The sequence below is a fragment of the Puccinia triticina genome, chromosome 7A (assembly GCF_026914185.1).
Source record: "Puccinia triticina chromosome 7A, complete sequence".
Lineage (NCBI taxonomy): Eukaryota > Fungi > Basidiomycota > Pucciniomycetes > Pucciniales > Pucciniaceae > Puccinia > Puccinia triticina.
Genome location: NC_070564.1, coordinates 5,138,055 through 5,155,579, shown reverse-complemented (window position 1 = coordinate 5,155,579; position 17,525 = coordinate 5,138,055). Strand labels below are relative to the sequence as shown.

General features: G+C 47.6%; 3 protein-coding genes across 3 annotated transcripts; 1 reads left to right on the top strand and 2 right to left on the bottom strand.

Moving 5' to 3' along the window:
* Window positions 1-5,585: 5,585 nt before the first annotated feature.
* Window positions 5,586-7,526, top strand: PtA15_7A563 (uncharacterized protein; the record flags this gene model as incomplete). Its single annotated transcript, XM_053171182.1, has 6 exons — window positions 5,586-5,856; window positions 5,990-6,094; window positions 6,185-6,196; window positions 6,289-7,155; window positions 7,229-7,332; window positions 7,428-7,526. 6 exons carry the CDS (start codon window positions 5,586-5,588, stop codon window positions 7,524-7,526), a joined length of 1,458 nt encoding a protein of 485 aa, XP_053022389.1.
* A 1,701-nt stretch (window positions 7,527-9,227) lies between these two features.
* Window positions 9,228-11,345, bottom strand: PtA15_7A562 (uncharacterized protein; the record flags this gene model as incomplete). Its single annotated transcript, XM_053171181.1, has 6 exons — window positions 9,228-9,802; window positions 9,940-9,963; window positions 10,068-10,679; window positions 10,743-10,875; window positions 11,048-11,118; window positions 11,255-11,345. The coding sequence occupies 6 exons, from the start codon at window positions 11,343-11,345 to the stop codon at window positions 9,228-9,230; spliced, it is 1,506 nt and encodes a 501-aa protein (XP_053022388.1).
* A 1,463-nt stretch (window positions 11,346-12,808) lies between these two features.
* On the bottom strand, window positions 12,809-14,976 carry PtA15_7A561 (uncharacterized protein; the record flags this gene model as incomplete). The annotated part of the gene is made up of 5 exons (XM_053171180.1): window positions 12,809-13,560; window positions 13,652-13,750; window positions 13,824-13,881; window positions 13,987-14,653; window positions 14,813-14,976. The coding sequence occupies 5 exons, from the start codon at window positions 14,974-14,976 to the stop codon at window positions 12,809-12,811; spliced, it is 1,740 nt and encodes a 579-aa protein (XP_053022387.1).
* Window positions 14,977-17,525: the final 2,549 nt, after the last annotated feature.

Genomic DNA, 17,525 nt, shown 5'->3' with positions numbered 1-17,525 from the left:
GTGTTTCGTCCTGAAGCTATTCTGAGACGTTTCACTGTTTGCTAAGTCGATTGCGCCTTTGTTGTCGACGGCAACTTCAATGTCTTCGACTTTTGCTTGTAGCTCAACCTCCTGGATAAGGCTCGCAAACCAAGCCAAGTCCCTGCCAAGGTCAGACAGGGCCTTGTATTCCGCCTCTGCGGTTGATAGCGAGACCGTGGGTTGCTTGGACGATTTCCAATTGAGGAGGTGATTGCCGCTGGTCACGACAAACCCGGTGGTTGAGCGCCTGGTGTCGGGGCAGTTGCCCCAGTCAGCGTCCGAGAAGGCTTTTAAAAGGAGATTGTCGGAGCGATTGAAGGTTAGGCCGACATGCCGAGTCCCAGATAGGTACCAATAGACTTGCACAGCGGCTTGGTACTGGCGAATGCCTGGGTTCTCCAGGTATTGGGACAGCTGACTTACGGCGAATGAGATGTCGGGCCTCGTTAGAATGCTTAGGTAATTCAGAGAGCCAATCAATGCGCGGTAGTTGACGTTGAGCTTGTTGAATGAGTCAATTTCATGCTTGGTGGCCTTGGAGAGACGGTCCCTCGGGTTAAGCGGGCATGAGGCCGGATACTCCTTGTCAAGGTTGAACTCGGCCAGCTTCCGTTCTATGTACTGAGTTTGATTGATTTGCAGACCGTCTTCGAACCGATCGATGTTCATCCCAAGTAGGAACTCCGGTTCCCCTGGGTATTTAATCTCAAATTCCTTCTCCATCTTGGCTTTGAATACTTCTGGGGCGTGGCTGATGATTACAATATCATCTACGTGAGCAAATAACCAAGTAGCTGGCCTACTGCCCTCTTCGCGCCTCCAAAACACGCACGGGTCTGAGATAGAGATCTGAAAACCGAGAGTTGTCAGGTATGCTGTGAGTCTTTTATACCACACGAGAGGCGCTTGCCGCAGGCCATAGATGGCCTTCTTGAGGTGTAAGACAGAGTTCGGTGGGCATTCGTACCCCTGCGGCGGGAGTAGCGTCACAGTGTCTTCCAATGGACAAGTCAGAAACGCGCTCCTGACGTCCAGCTGATGGATTTTTAGACCGTGGTTTACCGCAAAGGAGATGAGCAGTTGAAGCAACGCTGCTTTGCCTGTCGGGGCATAGATGATATTAAAATTTTGTCCGTGTACTTGCCGGAAACCTTGCGCGCAAATTCGAGCCTTGAACTCGATGACTTCATTGGCCGGCCCAAGCTTCCTTCTGTAAGCCCACGTTGCTGGGATCGGCTCGTCAGCATCGAGACGTGCTCGAACCACCCACACTTCATGCTTGATCATGTTTGCAATTTCCTTTTGCTCAGCCTTAGTCCAGTTGTCCCGGTCCTTTCCACTCATGGCTTGCCGGTGGTTCTTTGGGTCAACTTCGATTTCAATCAGGTACATCTGGCGAGAGCGTTTGCATGTTGTTGGAGTCGATGTTACTGGAGATTTCTTTTGAGGGAGGTGCTGAAGTCCACGCGTATCGCCGCCCAGCTGATTGAGCTCGATCTGGTTCTTGGTCTGATGGTTGCGCTGGGGTGCAACTGTTGGTGTTATCTGGCGAGCTTGCGGGGCTGCGTGCGCGGAGGTCTTGGGTAATTCTGGTGAACTCTTGCTCTTCGTCTTCTATTTCCGTGCCGGTCTCCCCTTGGTGCTCACCGGGGACGCAGTCTTCCTCTGCGAAAGGCATCGGATCATCGGATTTGAATGATGGGAGCTTGTTTGTCCCAAGTGGCGTATAGCTTTTGGTGAGAGGCGGGCATTCAGGGAAGGATCCCTCATCAAAATGTACATGCTTTGATGTTATGATTGCCTTGTCTTCAAGCCTGAGGACCTTGTACAATGAGTAGTCATTATCATACCCAAGAAGGATCCCTTCCCAGGAGATCGCCGAGAATTTTGTGTCCCGTTTTTGCTTGGGCTTGAGAATCCATACCCGGCAGCCAAACGGTCGGAAGAAATGTACGTTTGGTTTTACTTTGAACATTAGCTCCAGCGGGCAGGTCTTGCTTTTTCCGAGTGAGGGAAGACAATTTGTGGTGGACGTCGCCATTTGGACTGCCTCTGCCCACCACTCCGGAGCTAGGTTAGCCTGCATCATCAGACAGTGCGTCATGTTGATGACGGTGCGATTAGCCCTTTCCGCCAGTCCGTTGTTCTGAGGTGAGTATGCTGGTGCTACATTATGTTGGATTCCCTCGGATTTAAGGTGATCACCAAGCGTGCCGTTGACGAATTCCCCGCCGCCATCTGAGATCAGCTTCTTCATCTGGTGGCCCGTCTGCTTCTCGAAGAACGTCTTGAACTCAAGGATGGCTTGCGCGGCCTGATTTTTTTCTTTCAGAATGGCCGTATGAATGAGTCCTGTGAATTGATCAACGAGTGTGATGAAGTATCTTGCTCCGCCGTTCGTCGGAGGAGAGATTGGTCCGACCAAATCAGCGTGTACAACGCTGAGTGGAGCGTCGACTGCCTTGAATGTCCCGTTGCATGGGACGCGAGTAAGCTTCCCTTGCATGCAAGCTGTGCATGCATGAGTTTTCTGTAGGCCTAGTGCCCCGTCCACTGCGTGTGCTGTGCACCCTGAGCTAGCGTGTCCAAGGCGATTGTGCCATTTCTGAAAGGTGGACAGCTCTGGCGCAGCTGTGGTTGAAAGGCTGATTGCTGACGTTTGGGGAGGTGTGGCGTCTACAATCTCCAACAAATCGTTGGAGACATCAACATGAAAAGGTGTGTCGTCGTCGATTTTCACCTCAAAGGCTCTGTCTCGCTCGCGTATAGTCGCTTGTCGATTCAGGAGTTGCATCATTGAAACTAAATTGCGCGTAAGATAAGGTACAAATAGAGTGTCATGCAGGGTGAGGGTATCGCCAGTTGGGAGGCGAAGCCTTGCCGTTCCTCGAGCCACTGCCACAAGCTCTGACTTGCCGCTCCCCGTCATAATACTGATGTTGACTGCCGTCGTTTCTTCAAAGTATCGTAGGGAATTGAGCATATGATTGCTCGCACCCGAGTCGAGGATGGTCGACAGGGGTTTGGAGGGAGTGGTGGCGTTATATGTGAAGGACGGTCTCACTGTGGCATGATGCGCCTCTTCTTCTTCCTCGTCAGGGGCAGTATGGTAGGCCGTGCGCTGCTTCTTCTCCGGGCGGCCCTGATCTACGAGCGGTCGCTCAGGCGGTCTGGTGGAGGGGTGAATGGTCCAGCAATTTTCTTTGGTGTGCGACGTGGCTTTTGGATTGTGTTTGCCGCCGCTACAGCGAATAATTGGTTGTCCAGGTTTCTTCGGTTTACAATGTGGACCTGTGGCAAGAGTGGTGGCTGAGGGTTCAGGATCTTCCACAAATTTTCTCTTTGTTGCTGTCTTGTGGCGGCCGATGTCTCTTAACTTAGCAATGATTTCTTTTGGCTTCGCCAGGGCTTTGAGATCAGCGAAGAGCGCTTGCATTAGCATGGGCCGCTTCTTGGTAATTTTTCCGACAATGCCGCATCCGATGAGCTCGTCCAGAACCTTAAGGCCTAGAGAGCTGAATTCGGCCAAGCTCTCTTCCATCTCGATGATGTAAGTGTTGAGGTCCTTGTTATACTGAATATTGAGCCATTTATTCCAGATCTGGAATACTGAGAGCAAGGAATCCGAGGCGTAGATAGTTTTGATGTCGGTCCAAATCGCGAAGGGATCTTTCTTGTTGGAATTGTTGATGACACTCGTGAAGATAGCATTCGAGATTGCTTCGCTCAAAATGCTACAGGTGCGGAGAGCGCCCTGGAGCTCATCTTTGTCTGGTTCCTTTGACATTGGCTCCTCTATGTAAGTCTCGAGGCGCCTCGGACGGAGGTGCATCTTGATTTTGCGCTCCCAGAGAGGAAAATTTGACCCGTCAAATTTGGGGACGTTGACGTGGTCCTTGTCAGGACTATAGGCGTCATTCTTTGGAGCTCCGGGATTCTTGTCGCTGGCGGCGCTAGGACCTTGATTCCTTGTGTTTGCCATTCAGAGTTGCTTTCAGCTGCTTGTTGGGGTAGTCGTGACGAGCAGGCCGAGACTGTAAATCTGAAAAAATAGGAGCAACTGAAAGGTTTATTGCTTATCAGAAGCTAGTACATAACAGCGAACAGCAAATGAATATAAGGCTAGTCTAAGCGCTATCTGTACCTGAAAGCAACTCAAGGCACACTCGAGGTATTATCTGGGATGGGCTAGAGAGAAGAAGGGAATATGACTGGGCAAGCTCCGTGCGGGTTCGCTGGGGTTTTTGGTTTAGGGCTGTCAAGTGTCGGATATTCAACGACGTCAACTGAAGACTTTCGTTTTATCCTTGCGGTAGAGCTTTGCCGTGCCGCTTTGGTCTTCTGCTCAACAAACAATGTTTGTTCGAGTCAGCTGGGGTTCTTTTCTGTTTTCTGTCTTAGGTCTGGGGACATAGGATCACTTACTTGTCGTCAGACCGTTCGTGATCCTGTCTAGGAGGGTTGCTTTTGCTTTTCTGCCGAGTCGTTCCGCGAGCGTTCTGTTAGAAGAACAAGATTCAGTCAGCCTTGCTATAAGTCTGCTGTAATCTAAGCTCGGGGACGAACAGGGTTCTAAGGCTTGTTGATGGCTTTGTCTTGGCTTGTGCCGGGGCGGCTGGTGCTGATGGTTTGGGTTCTGCTATCGGCGGAGCGATACAGTTAGCTTTTTGGTCTGGGTTCTGGGTTAGGTCTGGGACTGCGAAAGGGGCTTGAAGCTTACCTTTCTTAGCAGCTGGGGTTTGGGTTTTGTTTTGCCGCGCGAGCTTCCTGTGCGGTTGCTGCGGGTCGGGGTCTGATCCAGTATTCTCACATTGTCATTGGGGCCATTTTGGAAGCTGAGGAATGAAATCTGCCCTCAAAACTTCGGATTTTCTCACTGGTTGATCCCCCAAGCCCCCTCTAACCCCGGGGGTTCGGTTTTTTTTTTTGAAATTTTCCGAGCTCAAGATTTGGGACCCTAGCACAGAAGTGCGTTTGTCCTTGTGTTTCTGTTCAAGGTGCCCTTATAAGGCGTCCTCTCTCTTGTAGGGGGTTTTCCCCCCAGTTCCTTTTCACATTCAGGCCATTCGCCAGTTTACTCTCAGCTTTTGGGTGTGTCTATTCCGCTGAGCCTCTGCATCCTGAAGAGCCCCGCTTCAGATCCAGAAATATCCGAGGTTTCGGATATCTGATGTAATCCGAGGTCCCTGACCAGATATCCCGGAGTATCTACCGGATATCCCACGCGGGATACTGGCTGGGTTGAAGTGCCAGCATCCCACGACCAACATACAATCATGCAATCGAAGTGTACATTTCCCTCTCGAGTCAAAAAGTTAAGAACACGACATGCAATTGAACAAATCATTCACAAGTCAATGGATTATGGATGCATGCACACCCCGCCGGCGCAGCTCATTTCTGAAAGCTCTCAACATCTGAATAGATCTGAATCTACATAAGACAGGTTATGCGTCTGGCGGTGATCCATTCACTCCTGCCCTCCGCCTAGGCCCTTCAGTCTATCTCAACACTCGACTGCAGCTCGATTGTTATTACTTTGTGGAAAACTGCTCTAGGTCCAAATGAGCTCGACGCTTCCAACGACTCCCGCAGAATGGGAGGTCTTTAATCAACATATCCACAGTCACTTTGACTCTTCCATCTCTCACAGGGCACGCGTTATCATTTGGATTGTTACAATAATTGGGCCGGTTCCGGGAATTCTTTATCTAATCAGTGCTGTCAAAAGGTGTCTGACAAATGGGTGGTGGTTGGTCAAGATCGATGAAAGAGGATACCTTTACCCGCATACTCGGGTTGTGCTTGCGTTTTGGGTCGTCGCATTTACCTTATGTATGAGTCCGGTTGCTCTTCCAGTCCCGATTTATCTTTTAAAGCACTGAAAGAATTAGGAATATCCTTGGTTCTTTGATATAAGAATTTCTCGAGCTGACCTGTTTTTTTTTACTCATGTGTCAATCAATAGTAAATCTGGCGCATTCAATCAGTTTACTGCTAGACTGCCGATCTCATCTTCATCCTCGGACCCTTATTTTCCATTTTGCATCTTTTGCCCCGTTGGGATGCTTCGGTTAGTAAAGCTCTTAGAACTCAGCTTTGATTGTGAGAAGTTCTGATCCACATTTCTCTTCGGATTGTCAATTTTTTGTCTGCTGAGCAGGCTGGACAAAAGGTTTGCTAGTTTTCGTTTGTCTCAAAAGGTTTCAAATCAGACGAGTCCATAGATGAACTGAACCGGCGTATTTGGATTTTTCTGGAGTGTAGGGTGGTCTTTATTTTACGCAATGCCGCCATCTCGATATCGTTTGGCACAAGTGAACCAGAAAAGTGGCTCTTGTCCCCTACAATCGATGAGACGCCCCATTCCAGCGTATCTGTTCAACCCATTAATCATCATCGGGCACTTGTTGTCCGCGTTTGGGACGTTACCTTGGCTGATTCCCGCCGTCAAGGATTCGTACTCAGTGATGTCAGCTTGGGATGAGTACGAATCCTCATACGCGCGAATGGTCGCTCCGAGTTCAGCCCCAGTTATCCGCTTCGGCAGTCAGATTCAGGCCCTACTCGCTTTGAAGCAGATGAAGAATTCCATGGAATCGATTCGAAGCAACCTTAAGAATGCATGCATCTTAATCTTAGTGATAGCCATAACACAATTAATCATTTTGATTTGGTGCTCACATCGGATACTGGGGGCGCTTTACTTCCAAGGAAAATTTTTACGGAAAGCAGCATCGAGACACGTAGACTTAGAAATTCAGTCTGTTCACACTGATACAGGATGGACCGGTTCACCGAAACCCAAAAAAACGGAACCAAAACCGACAAAAATCGTGTCTGCTCCCAAATCTCCCTCAATATCCGGATCCGTCGGTTCACTTTCGACCAGGATGAGCTTCATGTTTCACTGGAAAGATTTGTTGCCAAGCCTTGGAAAGGGAACTCAAGTCTCAGCTCGCCTTTGGAATTCCGGGCCATTTCAGAAAACTCAGGAGCAGATGATGGTTGATGGGCGGAAAGACATGTTAGCTTTCTATCGCAAATTGAGGCGGTATGCGATCAATACATTCTGGCACATATTTCTAGCAGCCGTCGTGAAGTTATCTTACATAACTCTGTGTTTTCTATTGAGTACGTTGAAGTCTCATTGATGTAAAACAATCGAAGAAAAAGGCAGAGATTGAGTGAGCTTTTTTTCATTCAGCTTTAGGAGCCTTTGACCACATGTCTATCATGGACTTTGAGGTCGCAATCTTCAATTGGGTAAACATTACTTGGAACTTTGGTGTAGGACTGATTCTTGGTATCGTGAGTACGATTGACAAACCATGCCCCGGCTCAAATGGAAGCTCTGATTTACTCCTCTCGTTGGGTTTTGACTCGGCTTCCGTCCCTACAAACAGGTTTCGTGCATTGTTGTGTTTACACCGACCCCGACGCTTCCTCGCGAACCGGAAGTATGGGAGGGGGAAACCGATCACACCGAAGAAGTTGGCAAGTGATCTGACCCTTTCCCAAAAGTAAAACAATCTATAAATTAAATCCTATCCTGGCACAAGGCATCACATTTTTTTTTATTTTGCTCTCTCGTACAGTCCCATCCCAAGCGCCGAATTATAACTATAGTTGAATGTACTTGAATATCGTTTTCTAAAAGCGTGACTTGTTTATGGCTGTTTCATTTGGCACTACTCTCATTAAACTTATTACCTATTACTCGCAATCAACTTTTAGTTTCGTTCTTTGTCTTTCCATGAATCAAATGGCTTTTCTCTATCATTAATTAGGCCGATGATTTATGATTTCCTTGACGGATTCCTTGTATTGGGTTATCATCCAGCCTGGCTTTTTCCCTGTTCTTTATGCCCGTCTCTTCAATCAAATGTCGACCATGATGTCCATGGCCTTCTATGTCTCACTGTCCTGATACACCTGTTCTATTTGTCTATCTTACTTGTATGATTTGGCCCATTTGAGACCCATTTCAGTTGAGAAGCATTGATTTCAACGCGCTGAGTGACGTGTCAGTTGTCAAGAAAATGCTTTGGGCTATGCGTTTCACCTCAGAAAAGTGTTTTACATATTGGGCAAAGACTGTGGGCATAAACCAATGCCCAAAAAGGGGTTTTGTTTTTATTTCATTTTCTTGTGAGGTGCCCAAAACCAGCCAAAACCAGTTTTGGGGAGGGGGGGGGGGTGAGCAGGTGTAACGATTTTATGATGATGGGTTACGGAGTACGCTGACAATTATGCATTTATTATATAAGTTTTGTTTAGGCTTATCGGGATCGGCTTTTCTCTGTCGTCATCGTGGAGGAAATCCGATTTGCATGATTCATGGTGTATTTCTAATCTTATGACGTCATCAATGATTTTGTAAATTCTCGCTATATTTGTTGTGTTCGTCCGGATTTTATTTCTCCTCTTTCCTTTCCTTTCCCATCGAGATATTCCTTGTTATTATTTCTCCGATCGTTCATACTATTATCAATCCAAGTAACCTTATTATAAATCAAGAAACAATCCAATCTTAACCTTCTACTTAAGCATACGGCGAACTACCCTCTCGGGTAAGTTTCAAAGCCACATAGTGAACTAAGTAGTAGGCAGATCCTCACAGCAGGGGTCGTGATTGAACTGTGGTGCCATTTTCAAGGTGTTTGTGAGATTTTCAGCAACCACTAAATCATAACGGCTCATACAAATCATAAAATATTGCTCACAAATACCTTCAACATGGCTCCGAAGTTGCGATGTGACCCCCCCCCCCCTAATTACACCTTCTTGCAAATCACGCGCTCATGTTATGGTTATGTAGCGAGTTCTTGGGAATCTTTGTTCTGTTTCATGCATGGATCTGTGTTATTTCGTGTCTCGACCGGTCATTAATATCTCTCAGGTCTGTCTCTAAATAGGTTTTATCTGTTTTATTACCTTCTGATCATGAGCTAATTTGTCTTGGCATCTAATCCCTTTTATGATTCCCAAGAAATTGTCAGAAAAGAATGCATCTACCCATGGAGAACCAAGCTACATGCGGTATGGATCGATGCTAATCTCTTTCTTGGGGGTTTTGGTCCATTGAAGCAACAGCAGGTTGATCTAAAATCACAATCAGTGGGTTGAGGGGAAGGGGAACAAGTTGAGATTTTAATTAGCAGAAACAGTGATTGCACAGTGTGAAGAAGGAACTGATGGCCAGTTTATTGAAGTTTCTTTCGAGGAAGAGGGTTTGGTAGTTGGAGTTGGTTGGCTAAGAACAAGACGGCGAAGCTACCGATGGCACAGAGACTGTAGCACAACGAGGGACCCTTAGCCCAATACAAGCCGGTCGCAAAGAGGGGTCCGAAAGCGCGACCAAGCTGGCCAGCGGAGCGAAACTCGCCAAGGGCCTTTCCCCGGGCGATTCTCTGTCCTTCGGCCGGCTTCGTGCCACCCTCCTCCTCTTCGTCGCACTCGAGACTGGCGAGAGTGTTCAGGGAGTTGACGACCGAGGCGCTGACAAATGCGAGTGCCCCCGCGGCGCCGTAGAGGAAGAGCGCACTTAGACTATCGATCGTGCCCTCTACCCGCTGCCCCACCTCATGCCTGAGGAAGGGCAGAGCCGCGAGTAAGACTAGCGAGCTGATACATGCCTTCAGCCCCGACTTGACAAACCATAGTGGCGGCTTTTTCGACCTTCTGGTATAGCCTCCTTGAAGCAAGGAAGATAAAATTCCAATGAATCCGAGCAATCGCCCGTTTTGTGCGTTCGTGAAACCGTATAGATCATACGTAACTGTGAGTATGAGGAAAATGTCTCATCAGCCGCTTTTCTTGGGGGGGTTGGTCAGTTGAAGTGGCAATTCACCATCACAGGCTAAGGAATTCATATTTGTATAAGTAGCAAGCCGTTTGCAAATGAGATGAACTTACGAAAGGTTAACGTGAACTCCGCACCTAATTGATATCAATCGTGGGATCTGATCAATGAGTTTTTCTCACTTATGCCATCGATGATAGTTTCCTCATGCTCATTGATCGAAGTAACACAAACCACCCACCTGAGAAAAAGAACAGGAAAGCGGTGTGGACTCTGGCCAAGATTCCAAGACGTTTTTGGCGCTGTTCAATCGAGGAGAAAGGCCCGGAGCGCTGATTATTGTTGCTTGATTTTGATTCGGTTCCGAGTTGACTAGGGCTATGTAAGCCTTTGGTTTCTGGTAAGGCGATTGCCAGGTAAATGGTTTCGAAGACGAGGAGTAAGAGACTGATGAGAGCCGGGACGGCATAGACATTCAGCCCAATACCGAGCAGGTTTGAGGCTTGCAGCGGGGGACTCCGCATGGCAAACCACGCGCCCAACATCGGTCCGAATGTGAAACAGAGCGAAAAGGCGATGCCAACGAGGGCCAGTGATTTTGCTCGAGTGGTCGGGTCGGAGACGTCGCTGATGACGGCGATACTCAGTTGGACGTTGCCCTCAGATAATCCCCCGACGGCCCGTGAGAGTACATAGAGCCCAAAACTCGTCGAGGTCAACCAGAGGAATGCGGAGAAGATGTTGCCGATCATCGTCATTAACAGGACCGGCCTCCGTCCGTACCTATCCGATAGGCTGCCAATGACCGGCGAGATGAGGAATTGACAAAATGAAAAGATGGAACCCAAGATTCCTGTAAGGAATTCTTATCTCAGGTGTGGTTTTACGTTTGGTAAATAGAAGGGATCGAACTAACCGCCAAGGATGGTCACGTCCCACTTCAAATTACTTGTGACAGTCATCTGAGATGAAGGTGCTGATCTCCAGGAGGCCAATGCGGTCCTAGACGCTCTGATTGTATTCAAGGTCGATGAAAGTAATGTTGTATCCTGTTTTCGAGTTCAAGCGCACATGATCAGAATCCTGAACTACTCGATCCCGCAATCTTTACGTGAATCCGACCGCCAACTGAGGAATTGAGCTTTGCCTTCTAATCATTTCGATGCTCTTTATGTGTTCCGATCGCTGGAGGAAAAATCAGGTGTGGCATGAGTAGCTTACGCCGTGAGTTTTTTCCGCCTCGACAAACGACGCAATTAATCTAGGGAAGAGTGGCAATGGCATCGTGAAAGCTACGAACAGTCAAAACATCCATTGTATTCAATCAGCTGTATACCACTACTGAGAATGCTTTATTTCTGAAACAATCATTGGGTAGAGCTGGATGTCACATGCGATCAAGTTGATGTTGGCTGGAAGGGTACATACCCAGGAGATCCAAGAGTAAGGAGAAGAAGATGATCTTGACCACCCTCCGTTGAAGATGCAGTTGCGCTTCCGGGAGGTCCTTATCGGCCATCGTCAATACTTAGTAGCCACCGAGGAGACGAGGCCGGTGGGGTCTGAAGTGGAGGCTTGCTGTCGATGTCGAAGCGGCGGGGTTTGTGGCTGTGCTGTGAACCGGCAGCTGGTCCACTCGGGCTGTGTCAACCACCACGCGCTGGACATGCCCATCACTGGACCACTGCCCAGAAATTCTCACAACAAGCTTCACACAGAAGTTTGAACCATGCCATCCTCAGATGACCACACCGATGTACATGTCCATACAGACCCAGCCAACACATCTTTTTAATTCTACCACACTATCCCACCAGGTCCCATCACGCTTCTTCGATCTTGAGTGTCAAAGGAATCCTGTTGGCTGCAGGCACAAAGCTTTCCTTATCTGACCAAACATTGTGCGCCAATGGGAATGTTTGTGAAATGCTAACTCAATTATTTACATGGAAATGAAAATCAAGGTGATTCTTAATCTGAGGTTGCTAAACACACATAAATATTTACTTTCCAAACCCTGCCAATACGTAACAATGTCCCTCGCCGCTATGAATCTTGCCCGATGGCTTGCCGGAGGGACAAGCCATCTAAATGTGTCCTGGCGGGATAGTCAGTTGTGTCAATTTAGCTACCAACGTATTACCCATCACCATGATTCCAAGCATTGGTGTGAGGGTGTAGGATTGGAGCATGCTAACATTTTTCGCCTTTCGCCGGAAGTCGGTTTAATTCATTACCAAACCATACATTGACTCTCAAGAGCTTCCAATTCGTTCCCAACATGCATAAATATCTCTTTCTACTTTGACCATTGGAAACAGTCTGTAAAACACGTGCAAAGAAGCAAACATGAAACTGCATTCTTGCGCGAACTTAACTAAGTCCCTCTCTTTGTGGAGGGGGGACGCCGTCAATTCTTGCGCATCTGAGTTCAGAATCACTTCCAAAACTATTGATGAGCCCAATGGAATGTAACGCGCTTCATTTGAGTGATTACCGCTGTTCAAAGTAAGAATCAGACACTTGTTCTGAAAAGCTTCCTTTGTTCAATTGTGATCGAACGTCTCACAGGAACTCACTGGCACAACTATCCGCGTGGATTCACGAGCTGCTCAAATGCTAGTTTCAAATTGTTGAATAAAAAGAAAACACATCCGGACTCAAACAACATAAGCAGATCAAAGTTTGTGGAGGTGACGTTCAAACAGCTAGTAGTTCTTACATTTTGGTAAGTTACAAAAGTTCGTACAAAAAAAACCGAGATGGATAGAAGAAATCAGACCGTTGAACTACAAAGGCCAGTAACGCAGAAAAATTTATATACATGATTCAAGAAAATTGGACTAAAACAGAGAGACCATTCCGATATACGTCAGTCCAGTAGTTTACAAGCTTGTGATCTCAAGCTGGAAATTTTCAAAAATCTTGCTTCCGCTGCTCCACTAGGATAAATAATGAGAAAAACATCAGAAATAAAGTATTTTAGCAACCTGGATTCAGTGAGTTAAAGTCTATCTCATGAGGATTAAGAGGGTCGAGGAATCCATTCGATGAGGCTAGATTGGTATAACCCGCCGCAGAGCCCATCGCGTTGTTCATGCAGGATGGAGGAAATATCCCAACAGTTTCTGAACGTCCCGAGTTGATCGATTCTGGTGATAGCGCCGACCAACTTTGAAGTTCTGACGTAGCTTGATATGAGAACGTAGAACTGGGATTACAAGCAAAGGGGTACTCCGTTGGCGAAGACGGATATCCTATCGGCGTACTAAGTTGGTCAGCGGTTGACTCCGAGTTGTACCCGTAGCCGTAAGAAGAGGCTTCGTAGCCCAAAGGTGAGAATCCGCAGGGCATCAATTCCGGCGATTGGAGATAGCTGGAGTAGCACGGGGCTTTGTTCATTTCGAACATTTCAGAGGTACGATCGAGGTAATCGCACGAGGTCTTTTCAAGTGGAAATTGGTTGAAATGATCGTAAAACAAGTCGGGTTGAAGAATTGGTTGGAGTGGCATAAATGGCGAACTGGGGTGGAGGTGAGGTGCGTGACCGGGCATCTCTGTGTCGATGGATTCAGTCGGACGAGTCATTTTGCTGCGCGGCGAAAGCGATTGGTCAACTTGATTTTTATCACTATTGGCGAACACCTGCTGGGATGAGCGATTTCGAGCCTTAGGCTTATCAGGTTGCTTAGATCTTTTCTTTGTCGTATCCTCCGCTATTCCATGCTCCGTCACTGTGGCACGGACAATGTTCAGAAGTATGTATCAGAGGTAATTCATGGTGTCACGTTGAGCAGAAGAATAGTTTTATTAGATCCAACTTACTGAATTTCAAACGCTCTGCTGAGTATGTGTCGGCCAATTCTTGGTAAGGTTGCTTGCCAGCCACTCCAAGACGATCCCATCCGTATTTCAAATATCCAGCTGGTAGGAGATGAAAGATGCCAAGGTTAGTTGTGCTTTCAGCGGCTCAATAAATTGTTCCAAGGGGACTCACCCGGACCACCTGCAGGTACCCGCGTACTTCGTGCCTTATCATATTCGGTACTGAGATGCTGCTCGTCGAGATTGTTGAATCGATAAAGGTTGATCAGATCGTCAGTGATGGTGACGCTGTTGTTGAGGGGTGGGTGGAACTGAAAGAGCTCCAGATCACTCACCATGTACCACACCCATCGGTTGGGAACTGGTTTTTTCTCTATCGCTTGTTCGCCGGGCAGGAATGGCTTTCCACTAGTCTCCGCAAAGCCACTTTGAAGGAATAATTTTTTCCTATCCTCTAACATCTGAATCAAATCCTGCTTCCTCTGGTCCCATTCCTCGAAGTCCAGACGCTTCAAGAAGTCTCTCGGAACGCAGGGGCTTCCCGCCTGGCCTTCATCCCTCGCCATTGAGTCCACGTACTCTTGCGGGCTCATTTTCTCGGGCGTCGAGCACGACACAGATTTGGAAGAGGGGGGGCTAGGTTGGTCAAGGTTGATGGTTTGGCTACCGGGAATTATGTCGGACACCAAGTCTCTTGGAGCAGCAAAGTTACTCAGGCCTTCGTATTTAGGACACTTGGGTCCCAAGAGAAGAGTGCGTTTCCGCGGTTTGGAAAACTGATCGCAGGGATTGAAAGATGGCGAAAGTTTAGGAATACCGACACGTAATTTTTGAGGATTGGAGTAAGGGCTGAACCGCTGAGGATCTTTGGTCTGAATTGACGATCGTTTACTGGAATGGCTCGTGTGGAAGTCTTTTACCTCGGAGGCTGAGTTTAGGTTTGAGTCATGTTGGCTGCCGATCAGCTGATTTTCATCGGTTGCATGCGATTGCTTTGGCTGGCTTTTAATTTAAGAGGCGATTTATTTATTTATTTATGTATGCAAAAAAGAACAGTCAGTCATAAGGATCGATGTGAGTAGAGTCTTCTCGTGTATCTCACATCAGTCTTCTCTTCAAAGTGGAGACTGAATTGAAATTGAATAAAAGAATCATTCTTACAAAGGAATTCGGGGCTGGTGGCTTTCAGCCCCTCCGTCATTCGGCGGCCGAACATATCGGCGTTGGGTGCTTGATTGCATAGCTAAAAGCTTTTGCTCCGATGGTGGGGCAGGGCCGGAGGAGGTATGATCTTCAGGGTGGCTCGGAGCTCTCAAGTCTATCATAGTTGGGCGAGGCTATCAGAGTGCAACGATCAGGACGCGGGGGAAAGCAAGGTCATGATGAGCTCGAATATTTTTGATAAACCGCAGTTATGTATTTTTAAAGGAGGAGTTTATTTTCCAAGCTGGTCAAGCTTTTAATCGGCGACAAGCGGTACAGCGTGGAAGGACACTAGAATTCAGGAGGGGTGATCCACGCACCATAGTAGCTAGGTGACTTATTTGTTGAAAGATGGTGACAAAGCAAACGATGACTACTACATAAACCAAGGAAACGTGCGGCTTGGTAAATATCCCTTCGACACAATATCAAAACTTGCGCACGTAGTAAGTAACGTACGTTTGAATGAGGAGCACGAAAGGCGTCTTGCCTGAGCAGCACAAAAGGGTCTTGAATGAGGAGCACAAAAGGCTATCAATGCTACGTTAGATGTCGGGATTCCAAGCGAGCAGGTGGGAAGAGGTTTCGCGATAATCTGGTCCTCAGCTGTTAGGAACTAAATCTATGCACCTGCGACGGGACTCGATACTGCAAACGCCACGACTTTAAAGGCTGGACGAAGTCTTCTGAGAATAGCTTGATAGGACGGGACAGTAACCAGGCACGATGTGATCACCCGCGGTACAGAACAGACAAAGCTCTTGGAAACGGGCCTGACTAATAAAGGGAAACACTGATGAGATGGCGAGATTCCGCCTGTCCGGACTCTGTGAGCTTGCGGATTAACTCCAAATATTTGTACCCATTCCTCACGACCATCGTGATGCTCATAGAACCCAGCCGACACTGGAAGCGGAGAGCACACCAGGCGGAAACCTTGAGGGGTTGCCTGACCCTTTAATCCCACCCGTGTTCTCTCTCACGATGCAAAATCCCGATCAACATGGTCCCGAAGCAGTGTACCGACTCCTTTGAAAGATGAGATACATACAAACAAATTGATGTGCATATGTATGCAAATGGGAGCACTGTCGAAATACCATAAATACATTTGGAAAACACATGATTCGATTTTCGCGCTGATTTGCGACACTAATCGCAATCCATTTAAATGATAATGCCGGAATTAAACCGGGGCTTTCATTGCAAACTCAATTCTTGATTCTCACTCTCCAGAGCTGGGATGGCGATGAAAAGGATAAAGCAAAGTATAGAGGAGCCGGTTGGCTTGAGGCGCTACAGCGGAGTTGCCCGACGCCTGCACAACCACGAGTAAGTTGGGATCTTGACGAAAAATTGAAGCATTCTGTATATCCTTTCTTGAAAGGGATTTGGGCGTCTTTCTCCCTATTTCCGCAACTCCAAAATCCAAACAGCGATCATCAGCCAATCAACTTGACGGCTTTGCAGTTCTCATTATAATTGTTTTTCTTGAGCGAAATCGAAGGAAAACCCATCAAAGCGCGTTCAAAGCAAAGACATTTGACTGTGTGAACTTGCTCCAGCTCGGCGGGTGACTTGCCAGTTGCCACTGGTCCTGCTGGTACATCAACGCTGAGAAAATATAACTATGATCCATACGGTCAAATCAATTCTCTTTAAGATAATTGATCATCCTTTCTAGAGATCTGAAGACAATTTGAGGGGACAAGCATACCAGTTGACAGCTATCACAAGTTGTGGCCTCGAGGCTGGGTTACCTAGAACACCGGCTGCAAGACTTGAGCAACGGAGATACACGAAGAAGATTTGATGCGCCATTTAAAGTCAAAATAAGGGGGACATTCTTCAATAGATGGCTTGGATTTTACACGGTATGGTTATGTCCTTCGCTCTCAAGCTTTCCCTTTGATGTGTACTTGAAATTGATTCTCACTTAAAAATAATACCAGTCCGTGAATGCTCAGTCAACGAAGCTGGAAATTAATTTCGGGTTTCGTAATAAATCCGTCTGACATACCCCGGCTCTAGACTTCGGTCTACACAGGGATATGATTGATGCAGAGACTTCTGTGGTGACCCGGAACTCGGCGGTTGGTTGTCGGCAGGCAAAAAAAGCGGACCTGAGCGATTGGTATCATGCACCCACAGGGAATTGGGGCCCAATATGACCTTTCCAATTAGTCTATGTAAAAAACCATATCCTGGACTAGAGGCGCACTTTGCTAAAACTCCTCTCTTTTACAGCGGGCTTAGACTGACGAGCAGTTGTAAGTAAAGCGGGCTGCGGGCGATCAACTGTCAACTGCGCTATCCTTCGAAATTCGCACATTTCCGTCAAAGAAGTCAATACAGAAGACGTCTGTTGTGTAAGCTTTTTGATAAACATAAATCTGTCTTCCACCCCCGGAAGGGGGCTAAGTGGGGAGTACATCGTCGATCTCCATCCCGAAACACCTCAGACCCTAACTTAACACAAGTCCCCCCTGGTGGGAGGCTCGCTGTGGCTGGCCGCGAAGCGGCCCCTCCCGCAGGGAGGGACTTGCGGGTAATGTCAAAATTTTGGCTGGGAAAGAAATCACAAATGGCTGGAGGGAAAATATTAAGCCTCAGCCAGCCTCTCCCTCAGGTCGTGGACCTGCCCCAGAGCCAAAAGATACTTCTGGACCTC